Source organism: Oncorhynchus nerka, linkage group LG22 (genome assembly GCF_034236695.1).
Source record: "Oncorhynchus nerka isolate Pitt River linkage group LG22, Oner_Uvic_2.0, whole genome shotgun sequence".
NCBI classification, from domain to species: domain Eukaryota; kingdom Metazoa; phylum Chordata; class Actinopteri; order Salmoniformes; family Salmonidae; genus Oncorhynchus; species Oncorhynchus nerka.
This window is the reverse complement of record NC_088417.1, coordinates 11,106,876-11,133,479: the sequence shown is the minus strand read 5'-3', so window position 1 is coordinate 11,133,479 and position 26,604 is coordinate 11,106,876. Positions and strand designations below refer to the sequence as shown.

The following is a 26,604-nucleotide window of genomic DNA, read 5'->3' as shown; positions in this document are numbered from 1 at the left end:
ACTGGCTTACTGGGGCTCTCTCATGCCGTCCCTGGAGGGGGTGCGTCACCTGAGTGGGTTGATTCACTGTTGTGGCCATCCTGTCTGGGTTGGCGGCCCCCCTTGGGTTGTGCCGTGGCGGAGATCTTTGTGGGCTATACTCAGCCTTGTCTCAGGATGGTAAGTTGGTGGTTGAAAATATCCCTCTAGTGGTGTGGGGGCTGTGCTTTGGCAAAGTGGGTGGGGTTATATCCTTCCTGTTTGGCCCTGTCCGGGGGTGTCCTCGGATGGGGCCACAGTGTCTCCTGACCCCTCCTGTCTCAGCCTCCAGTATTTATGCTGCAGTAGTTTATGTCGGGGGGCTGGGGTCAGTTAGTTATATCTGGAGTACTTCTCCTGTCCTATTCGGTGTCCTGTGTGAATCTAAGTGTGCGTTCTCTAATTCTCTCCTTCTCTCTTTCTTTCTCTCTCTCGGAGGACCTGAGCCCTAGGACCATGCCCCAGGACTACCTGACATGATGACTCCTTGCTGTCCCCAGTCCACCTGGCCATGCTGCTGTTCCAGTTTCAACTGACCTGAGCCCTAGGACCATGCCCCAGGACTACCTGACATGATGACTCCTTGCTGTCCCCAGTCCACCTGGCCATGCTGCTGCTCCAATTTCAACTGTTCTGCCTTATTATTATTCGACCATGCTGGTCATTTATGAACATTTGAACATCTTGGCCATGTTCTGTTATAATCTCCACCCGGCACAGCCAGAAGAGGACTGGCCACCCCACATAGCCTGGTTCCTCTCTAGGTTTCTTCCTAGGTTTTGGCCTTTCTAGGGAGTTTTTCCTAGCCACCGTGCTTCTACACCTGCATTGCTTGCTGTTTGGGGTTTTAGGCTGGGTTTCTGTACAGCACTTTGAGATATCAGCTGATGTACGAAGGGCTATATAAATAAATTTGATTTGATTTGATTGGACACTTCTTTTACTGAATACGGTCTACGGTAACAGATGGCCCTACTTTACACCATCTATCACCTCAGAGAGCACAGGTCAGATAAATACGATCAAGATTTCAGGAAAGAAGTGCTTATTTATGTCCTATTCCTCTCCAGACAATCTTGTCATGGAAGCATCTGGAATGTGTCGCATCGGAACTGGGAGGAATCGAATGGCATGCGACGGAATCCTCAATACACAGGAGAGGCAGGTGTTGGCAGGTGTCTGGTTTCACAATAGGATGCGTGTTGCCTTGGCGCTGGCACTGGGAACCAGGGGATATTAAAAGAAGGCCAATGCCTGTCTGATTTCCCCACGCGTGGACACACCGCCCGAGGGAGGCTTGACATGGAAACCGGCCTTGTTTTCCACACAGCCTCCTCATTCATGTCTTGCGATACTTTGAGCTGCCGGACCTTTTGCCTTAGACGTCATTACCGTATTACAATAAACATTGGTGTCATACATACAGTACCAGTCAAACGTTTGGACACACCTACTCATTCAAGGGTCTTTATTTCATTTAGACTATTTTCTACATTGTAGAATAATAGTGAAGACATCAAAACTATGAAATAACACAATATGGAATCATGTAGTAACCAAAAACTTGGTAAACAAATCAAAATATATTTTAGATTCTTCAAAGTAGCCACCCTTTGCCTTGAAGACAGCTTTGCACACTCTTGGCATTCTCTCAACCAGCTTCACCTGGAATGCTATTCCAACAGTCTTGAAGGAGTTCCCACATATGCTGCTTTTCCTTCACTCTGCAGTCCAACTCATCCCAAACCACTCAATTGGGTTGAGGTCTGGTGATTGTGGAGGCCATGTCATCTGATGCAGCACTCCATCACTCTTCTTCTTGGTCAAATAGTCCTTACACAGCCTGAAGGTTTTGAAAAACAAATTATTGTCCCACTAAGCGCAAACCAGATGGGATGGTGTAACTCTGCAGAATTCTGTGGTAGCCATGCTGTTTAAGTGTGCTTTGAATTATAAATAAATCACTGACAGTGTCACCAGCAAAGCACCCCCACACATCATACCTCCTCCTCCATGCTTCATTGTGGAAACCACACATATGGAGATAATCCGTTCACCTACTCTGCATCACACAAAGACACAGCGATTGGAACCAAATATCTCAAATCTGGACTCAGACCAAAGGACAGATTTCCACTGATCTAATGTCCATCGCTTGTGTTTCTTGGCCCAAGCAAGTGAGTCTTCTTCTTATTGGTGTCCTTTAGTAGTGGTTTCTTTGCAGCAATTCGACCATGAATGTCACGAGTCCGACCGAGGGTGGTTTCCCTTCCTGGGCGGGTGGCGCTCGGCGGTCGTCGTCACCGGCCTATTAGCTGCCACTGATTGTCTTTCCTCCCCCTCCTTGTATGTTTATTGGTAGCACCTGTTTATGTATGATTAGTTTGTCTTTATTAGACAGCCGGGCCCGCCTGGTTGTTGTGCGGGATTATTTCAGTGTAACCTTCGGCTCTGTTGTAGAGGTACGTGTTAGTGCCTGGTCGTGATTTTTCCGTTGTACATTTTCATTCACTGTGTTTGGGGCTGTTACTATTGTGAGCACCCTGTGGTGCGTTGGTGCTATTAAAGACGCACAGCATTGCACTCTCTGTCTCCTGCGTTTGACTCCACACCCACGACACCCGGAGCATTACAATGAAGGCCTGATTCACGCAGTCTCCTCTGAACAGTTGATGTTGAGATGTGTCTGTTACTTGAACTCTGTGAAGCATTTATTTGGGCTGCAATTTCTGAGGCTGGTAATTCTAATGAACTTATCCTCTGCATTAGAGGTAACTCTGGGTCTTCCTTTCCAGTTTCATCATAGCGCTTGATGGTTTTTGCGACTGCACTTGAAGAAACTTTCAAAGTTCTTTAAATTTTCCAGATTGACTGACCTTCATATCTTAAAGTAATGGACTGTCATTTCTCTTTTCTTATATGAGCTGTTCTTAACATAACATGGACTTAATAGGGCTATATTCTGTATACCACCCCTACCTTGTCACAACACAACTGATTGGCTCAAATGCATTAAGAAGGAAATAAATTCCACAAATTAACAACACACCTGTTAACTGAAATGCTTTACCTCATGAAGCTGGATGAGAGAATGCCAAGAGGGTGGCTACTTTGAAGAATGTAAAATATATTTTGATTTGTTTACCACTTTTTTGGTTACTACATGATTCCATATTGTGTTATTTCATCATTTTGATGTCTTCACTTGTATTCTACAATGTAGAAAATAGTCAAAATAAAGAATCACCCTGGAATGAGTAGGTGTGTCCAAACTTTTGACTGGTACTGTAGTTAAAGGCAAATATGTTACACCAGCAGTTTAGAGAAGTGGCTGTACATCATGTACATTGTAGTGTATATCTGATACACTAACTGTTGAAGGTGAGAGACTTAGGTGTGGTGAGGGAAGCCTTGAGCGACTGATGGTTGTCCCTGATGGTTGTCCTTAGGTCTCTCTAGTAAATGCCATTGAAGGAGTGATGAATGCAGGCTGCCCTTGTGGCCTCTCCTCTGACCCCTCCCCTCTGGCCCCCTCCCCTCTATGAACCCTGCTCTGAGTAATCCTGTGTATGGCCACTCAGCACTCGGGACTTACTGGGAGCCTACGGGGCTTACTGGGAGCCAAGTTTAAAAAGGTAGATACCTTACAGGCAGATTATGCTCTGAGCACCACAGAAGTCAGTGTCTAATTTACAACTCCTGTAAAAATGAACATAGTAGCTAACTAAGCTAACACTTCTGCTAAACAGACCTGAACATGTCCATTCTTCTGATCAACAAGATGATGAGAAGGAGATTGAAAGACAGGCTAGGAGAGTAGAAGTAGGTAGTAGTTTTGCCTAGACAGACCGACACCACACAGTGGTAAGGTATGGAGGTGCCGATATCTGAGGTGGAGGGGACTGCGGCTGTCCCTAAAGCAGGGCAGGGGCACTCACCTTAGACTTGACCTCACGGGGCGCAGGGGTGGAGGTGGCGGCGGCAGATGTGGAGAGGTTGGCTGCGGACAAGGGTCGCTTGTGGGCAGTGGTGGGGGCCTTGGGCATGGGCGTTTTTTTGCTGAGTGTGGCTGAGGTGTAGGAATGGGTGGGGCGTTTGGGGGCGGCAGCACTGACGGATGCTGCCGAGCTCGGCCGCGGCTTAGCAGCGCTCGGTTTGGTTGCCCCAGCAACAGGCTGAGCGATGGACGGCACACCAGACAAATGGAGAGCAAAAGAAAGAACAAAAGAAAGCGAGAAAGAAAATAACAAAAAACACATGATAACAGCAGCAGGATAACAGCAGCAGGATAACAGCAACAGGATAACAGCAGCAGGATAACAGGATAACAGACACAGGATAACAGAAACAGGATAACATAAACAGGATAACAGCAGCAGGATAACAGCAGCAGGATAACAGGATAACAGACACAGGATAACATCAACAGGATAACAGCAGCAGGATAACAGGATAACAGAAACAGGATAACATAAACAGGATAACATAAACAGGATAACAGCAGCAGGATAACAGCAGCAGGATAACAGCAGCAGATTAACAGCAGCAGATTAACAGCAGCAGGATAACAGCAGCAGGATAACAGGATAACAGAAACAGGATAACAGCAGAAGGATAACAGCAACAGGATAACAGGATAACAGCAGAAGGATAACAGCAACAGGATAACAGCAGAAGGATAACAGCAACAGGATAACAGGATAACAGCAGAAGGATAACAGCAACAGGATAACAGGATAACAGCGACAGCATAACAGGATAACAGAAACAGGATAACAGCAGAAGGATAACAGCAACAGGATAACAGGATAACAGCAACATGATAACAGGATAACAGAAACAGGATAACAGCAGAAGGATAACAGCAGAAGGATAACAGCAACAGGATAACAGCAGAAGGATAACAGCAACAGGATAACAGGATAACAGCAACAGGATAACAGCAGAAGGATAACAGCAACAGCATAACAGGATAACAGCAACAGGATAACAGCAGAAGGATAACAGCAACAGCATAACAGGATAACAGCAGAAGGATAACAGCAACAGGATAACAGGATAACAGCAGAAGGATAACAGCAACAGGATAACAGGATAACAGCAACAGCATAACAGGATAACAGAAACAGGATAACAGCAGAAGGATAACAGCAACAGGATAACATGATAACAGCAGAAGGATAACAGCAACAGGATAACAGGATAACAGCAACAGGATAACAGCAGAAGGATAACAGCAACAGGATAACAGCAGAAGGATAACAGCAACAGGATAACAGGATAACAGAAACAGGATAACAGCAGAAGGATAACAGCAACAGGATAACAGGATAACAGAAACAGCATAACAGGATAACAGAAGAAGGATAACGGCAGAAGGATAACAGCAACAGCATAACAGGATAACAGAAACAGGATAACAGCAGAAGGATAACAGCAACAGGATAACAGGATAACAGCAACAGGATAACAGCAGAAGGATAAAAGCAACAGCATAACAGGATAACAGCAACAGGATAACAGCAGAAGGATAACAGCAACAGCATAACAGGATAACAGCAGAAGGATAACAGCAACAGGATAACAGCAGAAGGATAACAGCAACAGGATAACAGGATAACAGCAGAAGGATAACAGCAGAAGGATAACAGCAACAGGATAACAGCAGAAGGATAACAGCAGAAGGATAACAGCAACAGGATAACAGGATAACAGCAGAAGGATAACAGCAGAAGGATAACAGCAACAGGATAACAGGATAACAGCAGAAGGATAACAGCAGAAGGATAACAGAAACAGGATAACAGCAGAAGGATAACAGCAACAGGATAACAGCAGCAGGTTAACAGCAACAGGATAACAGCAGCAGAAGCAGCCCTAACCATAATCAACAGAATACCAACAAATGGAACTGTGTGCCCTGACAAAAACAAACACTCAATGAAGAAGTTACATGGAGTTCAAATCTGCACTAAAACAACAAGGACCAAAATCTTTTTATTGCTCTGATAATAATGTTATGACTGATATTACTTAAATGAAAGTGAGTACCATGGACTACTTTTAGTCTTATCCCACTACTATATGGACAAATAAAGAAGAAGAAGCAGCAGCGTTAGCAGCAAGAATGGTGTAAGATTTGATAATGTTCCACTTTAAACCTTGACTCTGGCCTACCTTGGTCTTCTTGTCTGGACTTGGCAGGTCCCGGCTTGGTGCAGCACCGCTCCCATTGGTTGAAGGTTTACTTGCAGTTTTTTTGGCCTTATCAGCTGTCTCTGCTATCTTGTCCGTTTTCCTCTCAGGACTTTTAAGCTCTTTTTTCTCTGATTTCTCATCCTTCGCCTTGTCTGTTTTCTCTGTCTTCTTCTCCTCCTCCACCTTGTCTGTTTTCTCTGTCTTTTTCTTCTTCTCCTCCTCCTCCACCTTGTCTGTTTTCTCTGTCTTCTTCTCCTTCTCCTCCCTGTCTGTTTTATCTGTCTTCTTCTCCTCCTCCACCCTGTCTGTTTTATCTGTCTTTTTCTTTTTCTCCTCCTCCACCACCACCTTGTCTGTTTTCTCTGTCTTTTTCTTCTTCTCCTCCTCCTCCACCTTGTCTGTATTCTCTGTCTTCTTCTCCTCCTCCACCCTGTCTGTTATCTCTGTCTTCTCTCCTCCTCCCCCACCTTGTCTGTTTTCTCTGTCTTTTTCTTTTTCTCCTCCTCCTCCCCCACCTTGTCTGTTTTCTCTGTCTTCTTCTCCTCCTCCTCCCCCACCTTGTCTGTTTTCTCTGTCTTCTTCTCCTCCTCCACCTTGTCTGTTTTCTCTGTCTTCTTCTTCTTCTCCTCCTCCCACACCCTGTCTGTTTTCCCTGTCTTCTCCTCCTCCACTTTGTCTGTGGGCTTCTCTGCTCTGTCTGTTTGTTTCTCAGCTGTTACTGTTACCTTTCCAACATGGGCTGTCTTCTCCTTGTCAGACTGTGTTTCCATCTTGTCAAATGTGTTCGACTTCACCGATGTCTCCTGTTTTTCTGGAGTCTTCTCCACTTTTTCAATACTCTGTTCTTTCTGCTCTGTCTTCTCAGGTGTTTCCACCTTATCCATCTTCTCTACCTTGTCAGTCTTCTCATCCCCATCCATCTTCTCAGTTTTTTCTTCTTTTTCGGTCTTTTGCACCATTTCCATCTTCTCTACCTTGTCAGTCTGCTCATCCTTATCCATCTTCTCAGTTTTTTCTTCTTTTTCTGTCTTTTGCACCATATCCATCTTCTCTACCTTGTCAGTCTTCTTGTCCATTTTATCCATCTTCTCTGATTTGTCTTCTTCATCTGTGTTTTCTGCCTTATCTGTTGGCTCCAGCCTTTCTGTTTTCTCTGCCCTGTCCATTTTATCTATCTTCTCTTCTTTGTCCAGTGGGACTGCGTACTCCACCTTCACTGACGCTTCAGTCTTCGCAGTCGTATCCTTCTTCTCCACTTTGTCTAGTTTATCGAGCATCTTAAATTGGTCCAACTTCTCGAAGTTGTCCATCTTCTCCTCTTTCTCTGGTTTGTCCATCTTATTGGATTTTACTGTGAGAGAGAGAGAGAGAGAAAACACAACATATTTTAGAACCATACCGATCATGTGAAGTGTCATGACTCTCTCTCCTTGCTGAGGGTTAAAGGTGCCAGATCAACTCGGCACATGGCTGACAGATAGCTTTTATAACGAACACCCCAAGACAGAAGAAGGCTACAACTAAGAAGGACATTGTGACCTCTGGTAGACAACCAAAGACTTATATCGAACCACTTCCCATAGACGCATAGAGTAGTTTCAACAGAGACGACAGAGAAAGACATCTATGTGTAAATATATATTTCATTTCTAATTCGAATGAGCGGTTGTTAGGGTGTAAGTATTCTGGTTATGGTGAGCGTAGTTTCCAAATGTATGTACGATAAGTTGACTCTTTGTCTCTCCCTCTCCTTACATACCCCTCCCTTTCCATTGCGTAACCAAACGGGTATGCTTTTGTTAGTCCACTAGGGAGCTGTTTTCATTGTATTATGTATGTAATCAATAACCTATGCTGTGTGTTTACATATTCTGTGTGATGATTTAGTTAGTTTGTAAAGTTAGTTAGTTAGGTTCGTGCAGATATCCAACAATTACGCAACGTTCAGAATGAGACTGATGAGGTAATAATTCATCATTGACTGTTATTGATGTAAGAGATCTGTATATCTTTAGAGTTTAAGTCGGGAGACAGTAACTCGTTAAACAACTTTTCCCGTGGTGCCCCAAATTCCTAATGAGTTGATTGTTACATGATTAATTAAATCGAGTGATAATTAAAAGTAGTAGGTAATTATTCGACAAATAGCATTAATGACAGTCACGTCACGACAGAAGTCATCATCAAATGCCTTGCTGACCTCAAAGATTGACCTCAAGTACCACCACAGAACAGGGCAGATGACCAAACCGGATGACAAACATTTTAAGTGATTAACCACAATACACACACACACAATATCCTTTAATCAGGACTCAATCATGGACACTCTTACTGACAGTTGTGGCTGTTTCACATGATGTATTGTTGTCTCTACCTTCTTGCCTTTGTGCTGTTACTTTGCCATCATGTTGTTGTCATGTGGTGTTGTTACCATGCTGTGTTGTCATGTGTTGCTGCCATGCTATGTCGTTGTCTTAGGTCTCTCTTTATGTAGTGTTGTGTTGTCTCTCCTGTTGTGATTGTGTGTTTTGTCCTATATTTTTATTTTTAATCCCAGGCCCCGTCCCCGCAGGAGGCCTTTTTATAAATAAATAACAATTTGTTCTTAACTGACTTGCCTATTTTTTTTTACCTTTATTTAACTAGGCAAGTCAGTTAAGAACAAATTCTTATTTTCAATGACGGCCTAGGAACAGTGGGTTAACTGCCTGTTCAGGGGAAGAATGACAGATTTGTACCTTGTCAGCTCGGGGGTTTGAACTTGCAACCTTCCGGTTACTAGTCCAACGCTCTAACCACTAGGCTACGCTGCCTAATTAAATAAAATAAATATGATAAATAGTCCCAAAGGGCATGGTCAAAGGCTTTCAAAAGTTGAAAGTTGGAACAACTGAATCTTTAATAATGCAACTATCAGATGAATCAACAGTAGGCTAATTAAAATGTGGGGACTGGAATTATCCTGTGGGCTCAGCTCGATTTAGAGATGGCCTTTGACCCTGGCAATCAAACCAATCAGCAGAGCTGAGGCAAAACCACAACCAAAATGACCATGACCATCTCTTAAGGTCCATCTCTCAATATTGTCATGGACAGAGAGACAGACTCCAGACAGACAGAAACATTCACACACAATTATTGCGTTCCTAAAACATGTATGTATGCACCAACACAAACCTACGCAGTTACACATATACCAGTCTACACGAAGACACACAACTACTTCCATTTCATTTAGGCTACATATTGCACTAGTACAGTACATAGTGTCACCTTCATTCTACAAACCATACAGTATCTTGAAGTGTTCTGAGTAAAGAACAAAATCTTTATCTTCACAGGGGAAATAGTGGCAGTGGTTTTTAAAGACTCTGCTCTGCTTGTCTAATAAAGTATTGTCTTCTAGTAAAATATGGCTTGTCTAATTAAGTATTGTCTTCTAGTAAAATATGGCTTGTCTAATAAAGTATGGTCTTCTAGTAAAATATGGCCGTGAGCGTGTGGCAGGCAGGCCGGTCTGTCTGTCTGTCCTTCTGCATTAGACCCATGGCTGGACACACTGAGATATGGCGGCACAGTCACCCAGAGAAAGCCTAATTAGCATTGTCACATCAGCTGAAACAAGCTCTGCAGCCTTGACACTTTCAATGGAGGGACAAGACCCGACTAAGCCTTGGGTAGAATATGGGTGGAATAGGTCATCAAGAGGACACACAATCACCATAACCCAAATCTAACAAACTCAACAGAATGTTCTAGCAATGTGCAGTATGTGAAACACACAAACTCACATTTACCACTCTTTTTTCTTGGACATATCCCTGAAGCTCTGCCCCCTTCCATCCCCCTGACTGGCAACGCCCCCCTCTCCAGAAGCGGGTCCCATCCCTCACCCACCCTCATTACAGGGCAGGCCATCTGGGGTACTGGCCCGCTCCACACCAGAGGAGAAATTAGTGGCCTCAGGCCCTAACGCTTCCACAATGCCTCGGGCCCTAAACCCTAACGTTCCCGAGATTTCCCACAACACCTCAGGCCCTGAACACTAACGTTCCCACAACGTCTCAGGCCCTGAACCCTAACGTTCCCACAATGCCTCAAGCTCTGATCCCTAACCTTCCCTAATGTTCCCACAATGCCTCAGGCTCTAGCTGTAGGACTAACAATAAATAGTTACTGCCAGTAGGTGACAGAAAGGCCATGTGTTAGTGTATCTTATGTTTACTATACTGACATGAGGATACAGAGCTAAAGGGCTGATGACATTACACAGCTGGACAGGAGAATAACCTAATGGAACCAATACACCAAGAAATCTAAAATGCAAAGAGCAAATGGCTCAGTCATGCTTAAATAGACCCGTATCTTCATGGCTAAATAACCAACTAAATCAATATGATTCCAGAGGTTTGTGGAGTAATACAGAAAATGCATACTATTTCAGCTGTGCAGTGTGTCAGCTCACCCTACATACCATGGATCAGATATCGTTGACTGTCATATTTCCATCCTATAACCCCCCCATACTATTTCAGCTGTGCAGTGTGTCAGCTACAACCCAGTAAAACAGCTCACCCACTACATACCATGGATGAGATATTGTTGACTGTCATAAGAGCGTCTGCTAAATGACTTAAATGTAATGTAATGTATTTCCATCCTATAACCCCCCACCAATACTATTTCAGCTGTGCAGTGTGTCAGCTACAACCCAGTAGAACAGCTCATCCACTACATACCATGGATGAGATATCGTTGACTGTCATATTTCCATTCTATAACCCCCCCATTCGCTTAAAAGTCTATCAGCTCCATACACTGTTATGAGATCTGAAATGAGCCATTTTGAAAAGGCTCAGTATAATCAGCCAGAGCAAAGCCCAACTGATTTGTGTGAGAGGAGGCAGGACGGTCCACTTACCACCTGACCCTACTTCAATTACTGCACACCTGAAACCCTTACCTTTGGTAATACGTCTCCAATTGTTTTGTCGAAGCACCCAAATGAGCAATTAGAGAGCAACGGGCTATCTGAAGTGGGGGATCGTGGAGCAGGGGGGGATAGAGAGGGGGGAGGAGACCCATGTTGAGTCAACAGAAAAACCTGTTGCTAGCGGAGACGCCTTACGTGACCATATATGGTGCTCCACAAACTTCAGAAGAGGAGAACAGAGGAAAAACAGAGAAACCAATAGGTGGAATAATTCATTAAGACCCAAATTCAGTCAGACTACACAATATAGTAATTTGGTGGGTGCTTAAATTTGTCCTACTTCACACATGTACCAGTGTGTATTATATATATACATATGTGGATTGGAAGTGTGGCACATCGACAGATCTTTTTCACCTTGGGGATTCGAACTAGCAACCTTTCGATAACTGGCCCAACACACTGCTAGGCTACCTGCCACCCACGACAAGACAAAGAGAATTGAAGTAGACAAGGCAGGACGACTTGAAGCTTCGTCTCTATAGTCCACAGCACAAACAACGATGAGCTTTAATGAACATGTCTGAATAAATCACATATAAACTTGATATCTTACTCAGCGAAGATATTTGATATCCAATGTGCTCCTTTCACCCCCACCTCTCTAAACAACCTCATCAACTGTGCTCCATTTTCATGTTATATTCACCAGGTAATGGATGAATACCAACAGAGGTGATCTGTGGAGTACCAAGAGAACTTTGGGACCTATAAATCCGCTGAAGCCAACACACTCCTCGACAGCCAGCTCTGTGTCTCAGTCTCCCCATTCACTGAACAGCATGGGTAAAAAGGTAAAACAGGCAGCCATTTTGAAACCCTTCAGTAGAAGGACGTTAATGAATCATGAATAGAGCATCTGATTAGAATCATCCATCACTCCTAGAGTCTATGAGGCTGATATCATTGTGAGGGAAGTCATTATCTGGAGACGTGATGACATTGTGGCTGTCACGTGTGAAGCCATTATATACAGTTCCAGTCAAAAGGGTTGTTCTATATTTTTACTATTTTATACATTGTAGAATAATAGTGGAGACATCAACACTATGAAATAACACATATGGAATCATGTAGTAACCAAAAAAGAATTAAACAAATCAAAATATATTTTATATTCTTCAAAGTAGCCACCCTTTGCCTTGATGACAGTGCCTTTGCACACTCTTGGCATTCTCTCAATCAGCTTCACCTGGAATGCTATTCCAACAGTCTTGAAGGAGTTCCCACATATGCTGAGCACTTGTTGGTTGCTTTTCCTTCACTCTGTGGTCTAACTCATCCCAAACCATCTCAATTGGGTTGAGGTCGGGTGATTGTGGAAGCCAGATCATCTGATGCAGCACTCCATCACTCTCCTTATTGGTCAAATAGCCCTGAGACACACCTCAAGCTCTATTAATGTGGCTAAACAGCATTGAATCCATTTTCTGACCCTCGCATTTTTTTTATGAGGTGATAAAAAAAAAACATGACAGAGATACTAACATCTTCACGTGGATGTTGAGCCCATTGGCTTCTTCAAGTACCATCATTGCATCAGATGAGGAAACCCCACTCGCCACCAGAAAATGTCAACGTTAACTGTGAGGAAACCCAAACTGGGATCCTTGACTACCCGCTACAACACTGACACTCAAAACTACCAATGAATATCCTGACTACTTTCTTGGCTATTTCTTTCTTGTTCCTCAGATGACTTCTACACCTGCATTGCTTGCTGTTTGGAGTTTTAGGCTGGGTTTCTGTACAGCACTTTGAGATATCAGCTGATGTACGAAGGGCTATATAAATAAATTTGATTTGATTTGACTAGCTCGATCCTCAAGGCAAACATAGTCTCATTAAAAGACAGTCATTACACCTCCAGCTCACCTGGAAAGCCTTCCAAAGGAATGATCCCCCTCAGCGACACATCAAGGAAGCTGCTGGCCATCCATAGAATGTCTGGAGTGATTTAGCGAGAGTGAACGCCATGGAGTTTCATTGCATTCAGCTGTCAAAGAAAGGAGCCATTCTTCTTCATGCTAAAAGCTGCTCATTTGGTGTGTGACTCAAGTGTGGATCTGATCACCACAAAGGCTTATATAGAACAGGGCTCCGGGCAGCCGAGCGGAAATGGAGGAAAACTCGCCTCCTCGGACCTGACATCCTTTCAACATTTTCCTCTTCTCTCTGCTGCTAAAGCCACTTTCTACCACTCTAAATTCCAAGCATCTGCCTCTAACCCTAGGAAGCTCTTGCAACCTTCTCCTCCCTCCTGAATCCTCCTCCCCCCCCCCTCCTCCCTCTCTGCAGATGACTTCGTCAACCATTTTGAAAAGAAGGTCGACGACATCCGATCCTCGCTTGCTAAGTCAAACGACACCGCTGGTTCTGCTCACACTGCCCTACCCTGTCTGACCTCTTCTCCCCTCTTCCAGATGAAATCTCGCGTCTTGTGACGGCCGGCCGCCCTACAACCTGCCCGCTTGACCCTATCCTCTTCTCCAGACCATTTCCGGAGACCTCCTCCCTTACCTCACCTCGCTCATCAACTCATCCCTGACCGCTGGCACGTCCCTTCCGTCTTCAAGAGAGCGAGAGTTGCACCCTTCTGAAAAAAACCTATCGATCCCTCCGATGTCAACAACTACAGACCAGTATCCCTTCTTTCTTTTCTCTCCAAAACTCTTGAATCCTTGGCCAGCTCTCATCTCTCTCAGAATGACCTTCTTGATCCAAATCAGTCAGGTTTCAAGACTAGTCATTCAACTGAGACTGCTCTTTCTGTATCACGGAGGCGCTCCGCACTGCTAAAGCTAACTCTCTCTCCTCTGCTCTCATCCTTCTAGACCTATCGGCTGCCTTCGATACTGTGAACCATCAGATCCTCCTCTCCACCCTCTCCGAGTTGGGCATCTCCGGCGCGGCCCACGCTTGATTGCGTCCTACCTGACAGGTCGCTCCTACCAGGTGGCGTGGCGAGAATCCGTCTCCACACCACGTGCTCTCACCACTGGTGTCCCCAGGGCTCTGTTCTAGGCCCTCTCCTATTCTCGCTATACACCAAGTCACTTGGCTCTGTCATAACCTCACATGGTCTCTCCTATCATTGCTATGCAGACGACACACAATTAATCTTCTCCTTTCCCCCTTCTGATGACCAGGTGGCGAATCGCATCTCTGCATGTCTGGCAGACATATCCGTGTGGATGACGGATCACCACCTCAAGCTGAACCTCGGCAAGACGGAACTGCTCTTCCTCCCGGGAAGGACTTCCATGATCTCGCCATCACGGCTGACAACTCCATTGTGTCCTCCTCCCAGAGCGCTAAGAACCTTGGCGTGATCCTGGACAACACCCTGTCGTTCTCAACTAACATCAAGGCGGTGGCCCGTTCCTGTAGGTTCATGCTCTACAACATCCGCAGAGTACGACCCTGCCTCACACAGGAAGCGGCGCAGGTCCTAATCCAGGCACTTGTCATCTCCCGTCTGGATTACTGCAACTCGCTGTTGGCTGGGCTCCCTGCCTGTGCCATTAAACCCTACAACTCATCCAGAACGCCGCAGCCCGTCTGGTGTTCAACCTTCCCAAGTTCTCTCACGTCACCCCGCTCCTCCGCTCCCTCCACTGGCTTCCAGTTGAAGCTCGCATCCGCTACAAGACCATGGTGCTTGCCTACGGAGCTGTGAGGGGAACGGCACCTCAGTACCTCCAGGCTCTGATCAGGCCCTACACCCAAACAAGGGCACTGCGTTCATCCACCTCTGGCCTGCTGCCTCCCTACCACTGAGGAAGTACAGTTCCCGCTCAGCCCAGTCAAAACTGTTATGCTCTGGCCCCCAATGGTGGAACAAACTCCCTCACGACGCCAGGACAGCGGAGTCAATCACCACCTTCCGGAGACACCTGAAACCCCACCTCTTTAAGGAATACCTAGGATAGGATAAAGTAATCCCTCTCACCCCCTCCCCTGAAAAGATTTAGATGCACTACTGTTCCACTGGAGGTCATAAGGTGAATGCACCAATTTGTAAGTCGCTCTGGATAAGAGCGTCTGCTAAATGACTTAAATGTTAAATGTTAAATGTTATATTCAACAAGGCAACTTCAAAAAAGGCAGAAATAAATTAAAAACCCAGGCAATTAATCAAAAGTAATTCCATATGGTGTCAGGCTGGACAGTCAGCTTTTGTAAGGACTTAGGCATCATCTACTGAATACTGTATACTGGCATGACACTAGACATACACACACAAGGATGATCCACATTCATCATGGCAACGGTTACCGCAGGCGTCATCAACTCAATTCATCTGGAGCGGTCAGGGGCCCGGGAACATAATTACAAAATAAATCAACTGCAACAATGAACAAATAGATACAATGTTTCACTGAAACATCATCCTTCCAAAACTGGCTTCAATTTTTATACGATCACGTCTCTCTATTGAGCGTGGGAATACTTTGGGAACACATTTCCCAAATTAAAATCACATGGAGCTGATTGGCTGGTGCTTTTACATTATTATTTTTATGTCCAATAAATAAATAAAAATTTGCTCAGAAAACTTAGGGGGCCAAATAAAATCACCCAAGGTCCAAATACAACTAGTGGGCCGCCAGTTGGGGAACACTGACTTACTGGGTCCTCTGCCCTCTGGATTGGAGTTATTTATCTCTCTGACACACACGCACACGCGCACACACGCACACGCATGCACACGCACCGCGTCCTTGATGGCAAGACAGGCCATAGCATAGGACTTTTCTAATCTACGAAGTGACAGACATCAGGGAAGGTCAGGAAAGTGTTGATAATACAGAGCATTCGGAAATCATTTAGACCCCATCCCCTTTTCCACATTTTGTTACGTTACAGGTGTGCCAAGCTTGGAGCGTCATACCCAAGAAGACTCGAGGCTGTAATCTCTGCCAAAGATGCTTCAACAAAGTACTGTGCGAAGGGTCTGAATATTTATGTAAATGTGTTATTTTTATTTTTTTTATTTGATAAATTTGCTCAAAATTCTGTAAACCTGCTTTTGCTTTGTCAGTATGGGGTATTGTGATGTCAGTATGGGGTATTGTGATGTCAGTATGGGGTATTGTGATGTCAGTATGGGGTATTGTGATGTCAGTATGGGGTATTGTGATGTCAGTATGGGGTATTGTGATGTCAGTATGGGGTATTGTGATGTCAGTATGGGGTATTGTGATGTCATTATGGGGTATTGTGATGTCATTATGGGGTATTGTGATGTCATTATGGGGTATTGTGATGTCATTATGGGGTATTGTGATGTCATTATGGGGTATTGTGATGTCAGTATGGGGTATTGTGATGTCATTATGGGGTATTGTGATGTCATTATGGGGTATTGTGATGTCATTATGGGGTATTGTGATGTCATTATGGGGTATTGTGATGTCAGTATGGGGTATTGTGATGTCATTATGGGGTATTGTGATGTCAGTATGGGGTATTGTGATGTCATTATGGGGTATTGTGATGTCAGTATGGGGTATTGTGATGTCAGTATGGGGTATTGTGATGTCAGTATGGGGTATTGTGATGTCAGTATGGGGTATTGTGATGTCAGTATGGGGTATTGTGATGTCATGGGGTATTGTGATGTCAGTATGGGGTATTGTGATGTCAGTATGGGGTATTGTGATGTCATTATGGGGTATTGTGATGTCAGTATGGGGTATTGTGATGTCAGTATGGGGTATTGTGATGTCATTATGGGGTATTGTGATGTCATTATGGGGTATTGTGATGTCAGTATGGGGTATTGTGATGTCAGTATGGGGTATTGTGATGTCAGTATGGGGTATTGTGATGTCAGTATGGGGTATTGTGATGTCAGTATGGGGTATTGTGATGTCAGTATGGGGTATTGTGATGTCATTATGGGGTATTGTGATGTCAGTATGGGGTATTGTGATGTCATTATGGGGTATTGTGATGTCAGTATGGGGATTGTGATGTCAGTATGGGGTATTGTGATGTCAGTATGGGGGGGTATGGGGTTGTGATGTCATGTCAGTATGGGGTATTGTGATGTCAGTATGGGGTATTGTGATGTCAGTATGGGGTATTGTGATGTCATTATGGGGTATTGTGATGTCAGTATGGGGTATTGTGATGTCAGTATGGGGTATTGTGATGTCATTATGGGGTATTGTGATGTCATTATGGGGTATTGTGTGTCGATTGATGTGGGGGAAAAACACTTTAATACATTTTATAATAAAGTTGTAACTGTGGAAAAAGTGAAGGGGTCTGAATACTCTCCGAATGCACTGTAAGCGTTGATAAAATATGAACCTAAAGTCTCTATTACATCCAGACCTCCATCAGATCAAATCAAGCTTCATAGAGCACATTTCAGGCATGAATAACACCTCTTCACAGTTACATGCCTAGTGAAATAAAGGTCAAATAAAACATATAGAAAATAAAACATTGTTGGTTCTTTGGCTCCAACAATAAGTACTTGTCTTGATTTAGCTGGAGGAAGTTGTGAGCCAAGTATTTAAATTACTAATACAGTCTAATCATTTGTCTGTGGAGCTAAAAAAAAGGGATTCGATCTTGCAACCTTTCAGTTACTAGTCCAACGCTCTAACCACTAGGCTACCTGCCACCCTCATATAGTAGTACACTGTGGCCTTGGTAACAGCATATAGACCATATATGCCAGCAGCATACCACCCTGCATACCACTGCTGGCTTGCTTCTGAAGCTAAGCAGGGTTGGTCCTGGTCAGTTCCTGGATGGGAGACCAGATGCTGCTGGAAGTGGTGTTGGAGGGCCAGTAGGAGGTACTCTTTCCTCTGGTCTAAAACATATCCCAATGCCCCAGGGCAGTGATTGGGGACACTGCCCTGTGTAGGGTGCCGTCTTTCAGATGGGATTTTAAACGGGTGTCCTGACTCTCTGAGGTCATTAAAGATCCCATGGCACTTATCTTAAGAGTAGGGGTGTTAACCCCGGTGTCCTGGCTAAATTCCCAATCTGGCCCTCAAACCATCATGGTCACCTAATCATCCCCAGTTTACAATTGGCTCATTCATCCCCTGTAACTATTCCCCAGGTCGTTGCTGCAAATGAGAATGTGTTCTCAGTCAACTTACCTGGTAAAATAATGGATCAATAAAATAAATATAGAGAGGCTCAACTTAAGCGTGACCAAGCACGGGGAGGAAAACCATTTGAGCTGTGCTGATGAGATCGGGAGGGTTGTACAGCTCTATGTCCCCCTGGGAAACAGGATTCTTACGCATAAGCATCCACACTGTACACATAGACATAGGAACACTGTGACACAGTGAAACACACACCAGTATTCAATTTGGCACTCTTTAAAAAAATGTAGTCGAGAGAGAGAGGCACACAGTCTTTGTTATCAACGTTCCTTAGACACCACTCTGATGTCCAGAAGTAGTACAATAATAACTTTGAATGGGAGCTGATGGCTGTTCTGCCCAGTGATGTAGTCAAGTCACGAAACCTTGAGTCAAAAGTCCCTTGTGCTCGAGTCCGAGTCATCAATAGTCCATATGGCTGAAGTGCGAGCCCCGGTGCTCGAGTCCTGGTCCAAGTGCTCTGAGTCACTGGGAACATATTAACTCAAAATAAAGTCAGATATAGTGTAATGACAAGAGGAGTTATTAACCCGGTCAGATATAGAGGAGTTATTTACCCAGTCAGATATAGAGGAGTTATTCACCCAGTCAGATATAGAGGAGTTATTCACCCAGTCTGATATAGAGGAGTTATTAACCCAGTCAGATATAGAGGAGTTATTTACCCAGTCAGATATAGAGGAGTTATTACCCAGTCAGATATAGAGGAGTTATTCACCCAGTCAGATATAGAGGAGTTATTAACCCAGTCAGATATAGAGGAGTTATTAACCCAGTCAGATATAGAGGAGTTATTAACCCAGTCAGATATAGAGGAGTTATTAACCCAGTCAGATATAGAGGAGTTATTTATTAGAGGAGTTATTAACCCAGTCAGATATAGAGGAGTTATTAACCCAGTCAGATATAGAGGAGTTATTAACCCAGTCAGATATAGAGGAGTTATTAACCCAGTCAGAGGAGTTATTAGTCAGATATAGAGGAGTTATTTTAACCCAGTCAGATATAGAGGTTATTAACCCAGTTATTAACCCAGTCAGATATAGAGGAGTTATTAACCCAGTCAGATATAGAGGAGTTATTTACCCAGTCAGATTATTACCCAGTCCCAGTCAGATATAGAGGAGTTATTTACCCAGTCAGATATAGAGGAGTTATTAACCCAGTCAGATATAGAGGAGTTATTTACCCAGTCAGATATAGAGGAGTTATTTACCCAGTCAGATATAGAGGAGTTATTAACCCAGTCAGATATAGAGGAGTTATTCACCCAGTCAGATATATAGAGGAGTTATTAACCCAGTCAGATATAGAGAGTTATTTACCCAGTCAGATATAGAGGAGTTATTTACCCAGTCAGATATAGAGGAGTTATTAACCCAGTCAGATATAGAGGAGTTAACCCAGTCAGATATAGAGGAGTTATTAACCCAGTCAGATATAGAGGAGTTATTCACCCAGTCAGATATAGAGGAGTTATTTACCCAGTCAGATATAGAGGAGTTATTAACCCAGTCAGATATAGAGGAGTTATTAACCCAGTCAGATATAGAGGAGTTATTTACCCAGTCAGATATAGAGGAGTTATTTACCCAGTCAGATATAGGGGAGTTATTCACCCAGTCAGATATAGAGGAGTTATTTACCGTCAGATATAGAGGAGTTATTTATTAACCCAGTCAGAGGAGTTATTCACCCAGTCAGATATAGGGAGTTATTCAGATATAGAGGAGTTATTTACCCAGTCAGATATAGAGAGTTATTAACCCAGAGTTAGTTATTAACCCAGTCAGATATAGAGGAGAAAAACAGTTATTAACCCAGTCAGTTATTAACCCAGTCAGATATAGAGGAGTTATTTACCCAGTCAGATATAGAGAGTTATTTACCCAGTCAGTTAGTTATTTACCCACCCAGTCAGATATAGAGGAGTTATTTACCCAGTCAGATATAGAGGAGTTATTAACCCAGTCAGAGGAGTTATTTACCCAGTCAGATATAGAGGAGTTATTTACCCAGTCATATATAGAGGAGTTATTAACCCAGTCAGATATAGAGGAGTTATTAACCCAGTCAGATATAGAGGAGTTATTCACCCAATCAGATATAGAGGTTATTCACCCAGTCAGATATAGAGGAGTTATTAACCCAGTCAGAGGAGTTATTCACCCAGTCAGATATAGAGGAGTTATTCACCCAGTCAGATATAGAGGAGTTATTAACCCAGTCAGATATAGAGGAGTTATTTACCCAGTCAGATATAGAGTAGTTATTAACCCAGTCAGAGGAGTTATTCACCTAGTCAGATTTAGAGGAGTTATTTACCCAGTCAGTTATTAACCCAGTAGAGGAGTTATTAACCCAGTCAGATATAGAGAGTTATTTACCCAGTCAGATTATTAACCCAGTCAGATATAGAGGAGTTATTAACCCAGTCAGATATAGAGGAGTTATTCACCCAGTCAGATATAGAGGAGTTATTCACCCAGTCAGATATAGAGGAGTTATTAACCCAGTCAGAGGAGTTATTCACCCAGTCAGATATAGAGGAGTTTTTAACCCAGTCAGATATAGAGGAGTTATTCACCCAGTCAGATATAGAGGAGTTATTAACCCAGTCAGATATAACCCAGTCAGAGAGTTATTCACCCAGTCAGTTAGAGGAGTTATTTACCCAGTCAGATATAGAGGAGTTATTAACCCAGTCAGATAGAGTTATTCACCCAGTCAGATATAGAGGAGTTTTAACCCAGTCAGTTATTCACCCATCAGATATAGAGGAGTTATTCACCCAGTCAGATATAGAGGAGTTATTAACCCAGTCAGATATAGAGGAGTTATTAACCCAGTCAGATATAGAGTTATTAACATCCAGAGTTATTAACCCAGTCAGATATAGAGGAGTTATTAACCCAGTCAGATATAGAGGAGTTATTTACCCAGTCAGATATAGAGAGTTATTAACCCAGATTAGAGGAGTTATTTACCCAGTCAGATATAGGGAGTTATTCACCCAGTCAGATATAGAGGAGTTATTTACCCAGTCAGATATAGAGGAGTTATTTACCCAGTCAGTCAGTCAGATATAGAGGAGTTATTAACCCAGTCAGATTAGTTATTCCCAGTCAGATATAGAGGAGTTATTCTAGCTGAAAACCCAGTCAGATATAGAGGAGTTATTTTCAACCCAAAAGTCAGATATAGATGAAAGAAAGTTATTCAACACCAGTCAGATATAGAGGAGTTATTAACCCAGTCAGATATCAGAGGAGTTATTCACCCAGTCAGATGATATTGGAACATGGGCGTTATTAACCCAGTCAGATATAGAGGAGTTATTCACCCAGTCAGATATAGAGGAGTTATTAACCCAGTCAGATATAGAGGAGTTATTTACCCAGTCAGATATAGAGGAGTTATTTACCCAGTCAGATATAGAGTAGTTATTTACCCGATACAGTAGACTGTTGTTTTACTATTAAACTAAATTCCGTTATTGTTTTTAATTTCGTAAAGCAGCTTGTGTTTCTTAACCAGGCGAATGGTATCTAACTAGAAGATTGGTGGGGACTGGTTAGCTACGAGGAAGCAAGAGAGTCGCCTGCGTGATGTGTAATCGGAGGTGGAGCCGGAGCAGAGCCTTTCTGCCCACACTCATCGTTTTGCTCCCCCGCAGCTCACAAGCTGATGTAGGTGTGGCGTGTCCTTCCCACTGCTGAACAGAACATCTGTGCATCTAATATTAATTGTGCTTATCACTGAAAAGCTCTCAATCTTTTCAAAACTCTTGGTCAGTCCACTTAGTAGTCCGATTTTAGTCACAGAGATAATATAGTCTCGTCTCCGTCAACTGAAATTAATAATCATTTTCCTTATTAAGTTACAGGTTTTTTTCGGGGTCTATTTAGTCAGCCATAGTCTCGTCAATTGCCACTGAAAAATCGGCGTGACTAATATTTTCTATTTTTGTTGACGAAATGAACACTGGCGCACACACACACACACACCAGAAATAAACAAACAGAAGTGTTTACAAAAGCACATCTACACGAAAAAGCCGCACATTTACTACAGAGCTAAAACATTAGACTACAGAGCACTCCCTGAAACATTAGACTACAGAGCTGAAACATTAGACTACAGAGCACTCCCTGAAACATTAGACTACAGAGCACTCCCTGAAACATTAGACTACAGAGCACTCCCTGAAACATTAGACTACAGAGCACTCCCTGAAACATTAGACTACAGAGCACTCCAAAACCTACAGAGCACTCAGAGCCTAAAACATTAGACTACAGAGCACTCCCTGAAACCTAAAACATTAGACTACAGAGCACTCCCTAAAACATTAGACTACAGAGCTAAAACGTTAGACTACAGAGCACTCCCTGAAACATTAGACTACAGAGCACTCCCTAAAACATTAGACTACAGAGCACTCCCTAAAACATTAGACTACAGAGCACTCCCTAAAACATTAGACTACACAGCACTCCCTAAAACATTAGACTACAGAGCACTCCCTAAAACATTAGACTACAGAGCACTCCCTAAAACATTAGAAGACACAGTCATAATTCTGTTTGGTAGAAGACAATGAGTGGAACATTGTATGACAATTATCTGCTTCGTTCTGGGGGTAAACATCCCAGTATGACTCCAAGTCATGAAGAAAGACACTGAAGTAAATCAAAATGACAGCAGCATGTAAAATGACTGGAGCTTGTTTGTGTTTAAGTTCCTTTGTCTCTCCTCCAGCCTCATCTCCTAATCGCTCTCTCCAAACAGGGAGAGGGAGAGGGAACCAAGGGAGCCAGTACAAATACATCTAGGCAGATGCTTAGACTGGGCCAGACACATGTTTCACTCTCCATAGGACCAGACAGTGCATGTGCGTGAATTCATGAAAGTGCATGCGCCACATGAATACCCTATGTGCACAAACTGTCTTTGCAAGGTCCTTGTCAAGCCAGCACACACTCAAACAAGATAACACGCACACACTGAATCAGTCAGACTGGTGGTATCAGCTCAGTTGTGAATCAGACAGACTGGTGGTATCAGCTCAGTTGTGAATCAGACAGACTGGTGGTATCAGCTCAGTTGTGAATCAGACAGACTGGTGGTATCAGCTCAGTTGTGAATCAGACAGACTGGTGGTATCAGCTCAGTTATGAATCAGACAGACTGGTGGTATCAGCTCAGTTGTGAATCAGACAGACTGGTGGTATCAGCTCAGTTGTGAATCAGTCAAACTGGTGGTATCAGCTCAGTTATGAATCAGTCAGACTGGTGGTATCAGCTCAGTTATGAATCAGACAGACTGGTGGTATCAGCTCAGTTGTGAATCAGACAGACTGGTGGTATCAGCTCAGTTATGAATCAGACAGACTGGTGGTATCAGCTCAGTTATGAATCAGACAGACTGGTGGTATCAGCTCAGTTGTGAATCAGACAGACTGGTGGTATCAGCTCAGTTGTGAATCAGACAGACTGGTGGTATCAGCTCAGTTGTGAATCAGACAGACTGGTGGTATCAGCTCAGTTATGAATCAGACAGACTGGTGGTATCAGCTCAGTTGTGAATCAGACAGACTGGTGGTATCAGCTCAGTTGTGAATCAGACAGACTGGTGGTATCAGCTCAGTTATGAATCAGACAGACTGGTGGTATCAGCTCAGTTGTGAATCAGACAGACTGGTGGTATCAGCTCAGTTGTGAATCAGTCAGACTGGTGGTATCAGCTCAGTTGTGAATCAGACAGACTGGTGGTATCAGCTCAGTTGTGAATCAGACAGTGATGCACCATCTCCTCATACACATTATTAGAGCCTGACCGATATGGGATTTTTGGGTCTGACACTGATTTTAGTGAGGCAAAAGTCACCGATTAAGGATATATGTGCCGATATAATGTTTTTTAAAGGTGGAATGAAAAACAGACCTTTTTAACACTGATTATGATCCAAATGATGAACATATATTCTAAATTATGATTTCTTAATTAACATTATTTAAGAACATTTTATTTCTGGTTTACATGATAACCACCAACAAGAAACTATATTCTCTATAAATACAAAACACCTGTTCAGTTTATCTTCTTAGGTACAACTTAAAGATGTGTCTATCTAAGGCAGTGGATAAGAATCCAGATGTGTCTGTGCTGAAGCACCACAAGCACACTAATAAACCAGAAGTGCTGAATGAATTCAACTTTGTCTGAAAGTAAATCTGAAACTGCACTGTTGACAAGTACACAACCTACTGCATGCAGTGAAACGCAGTAACTTGCCGTTTGTAATGCCACCACTAGATGTCAGCGTCAACATTTGAGTAGATTCACTACAGTGCTTAACAACAGTCAAAGGTCATGTAAACAGATGTATTTATAATTCTATGTATATAATATCGCCGATTTATCTGTGGAATAAAGACCGATACAAATATTTCTGTGAAAGACTAATATTGGCTGATAATATTGGTTATCCGATTTATCGGTCACACAATCTGGGCCATCTGCAATCTGCAGTTCCAGACAGCATCACCATTACCTACCCTCCAATGTGGTGAAAGGGTTGGTACCCATGCTTTCACCAAAGCCAGTGCCCAGGTTTGTGTCCATGCCCAGACCGGGGCCTGTCCCGTTCAAGGCCTGACTGCTGAGGGGTACAGGCAGCAGCACGTCCTGCTCCTTGTCTGCCCCCATCCCCTCCATGATGCCCTCTAGAGGCGAGGTGCCCCCACAGTCTCTCATTGGGGGGAAGGGCAAGAGGTTTAAGGTGGGGTCTTGGTCCTGCCTCAGGTCGGAGCGGGTGGCACCTGCAGCGGACAGGGTGGGGGGCGCCTGGTCGTCCGCCACCGTCATTGAGCGCTTCATGGTGGAGTGGGGGGAGCGGCGCGGGGCGCCCATGGACGATGTCAGCTCGTCCAGCCCAGCACCAGGGTAATGGTCAGGCAGCTCCAGGCTAGAAGGTACTGAGAGGTGGGAACACTCAGACATGGTCCGACGCATGGCCTTCCGCTGCTGTTCAGCACGTCCCATGAAACACGGCTCAAGTTTCACCTCCTCCTCTTCTTCCTCATTCTCCTCCGAGGAGCCCTCGGCCATTTGACGGCCACCTAGTGCTGACATGCTGTCCTCGTCCTCCCTCTCCAGGTAGTTGTCATTGACAACCCCGATGACACAATAATTAGTGGCGCCAGTATTCTGGAGTGGAAGGGTCTCGGGGTTCCACGCTCCGGTGCTGTCTGGGCCTGGTTTTAGCGAGCTAGATGACGAGGGTATGTCCATGCGTCTGGCTGGGGAATCAGGTACGGGGGGCAGTAGGACACCGTTGTTCCCATAGCCCATGGGGGAGGGGGAGGAAGACACTGGGCTTTCTGGACTCTCCCCGGCACTGTCTAACCCAGGAAAGCCCCCCCTGCCGGGTACCTTACGATCCGCATCCATGCCACCGCCTGCTGGAGGGTCAAAGAAGCACAGCTTGTCCTCATCTGTGAGTCCTGTGGCCCCTCCGAAACTCCTAGGGGGCCCCATGTCTCCATGCTGCCAGTCCCAGGCCTGGGTGGCAGGGGCCACGGAGGGGACCTTACACAGTTCGCTGTACTCTGAAAACGGAGAACCAGGCTGCTGGTTGGAGAGAGAAGACATGCTTTCCTCCCACTCTCACTCTTGATTTTTTCCTCAGGGTACGATTCTTTGTCCTCTCTTTGTTCCCTTTCCTCTGTGGGTCTGTTGTTCCTGCTGGTTAGATGCACAGGTGGGTTCTGTCTCGGCTGCAATAGGGGCAGTGATGAGAGCGAGCGTGTGTGTGTGGTGGAGCCTCTCTGTGTGTGCTTCTTCGCTCTCAATCGACCAGGAGGAAGAGGAGACTGAGACTAAACTGGATGTGCTGCCCTTTCTCTCTCTCCTCCCTCCCTCACTCTCTCTCTCTCTTTCTCTCCTCAATCTCCATCTCGCTCGCCCTCCACCCTTTCCATCTCTCTCCCTCCTCCCCCTCCTCTCTCTCTCTCTCTCTCTCACTTCCAGTCTTTTGCATGGCTATTGGTCATGTGACTAGTGTGGGTGCTCATTGGCTGCTGCCGACTCACAGCTCCCTGCCCCTCTAGTGGAGCATTCATCCCCCTCCTCTCTTTTTTCTCTCTTTCTTTCCCTTTCTACCCCCCACTCCACCTCTCTCCCCCTCTTCTATACTCCTCCCTAGGCAACCTGCGCTTACAGTGATAGTGAGGGGTACAACACAC

The 26,604-nt window shown here is 44.3% G+C and overlaps 1 protein-coding gene across 1 annotated transcript in view; it reads right to left on the bottom strand.

The window, feature by feature from the left end:
* Positions 1-26,604, bottom strand: part of LOC115122204 (microtubule-associated protein 4-like) — a 201,373-nt gene that overhangs the window by 26,687 nt on the left and 148,082 nt on the right. Inside the window, 4 exon segments of the mRNA XM_065006905.1 lie at positions 3,957-4,193; positions 6,196-6,456; positions 6,610-6,657; positions 6,732-7,567. Of these exon segments, the coding sequence (XP_064862977.1) occupies positions 3,957-4,193; positions 6,196-6,456; positions 6,610-6,657; positions 6,732-7,567 (1,382 nt within the window).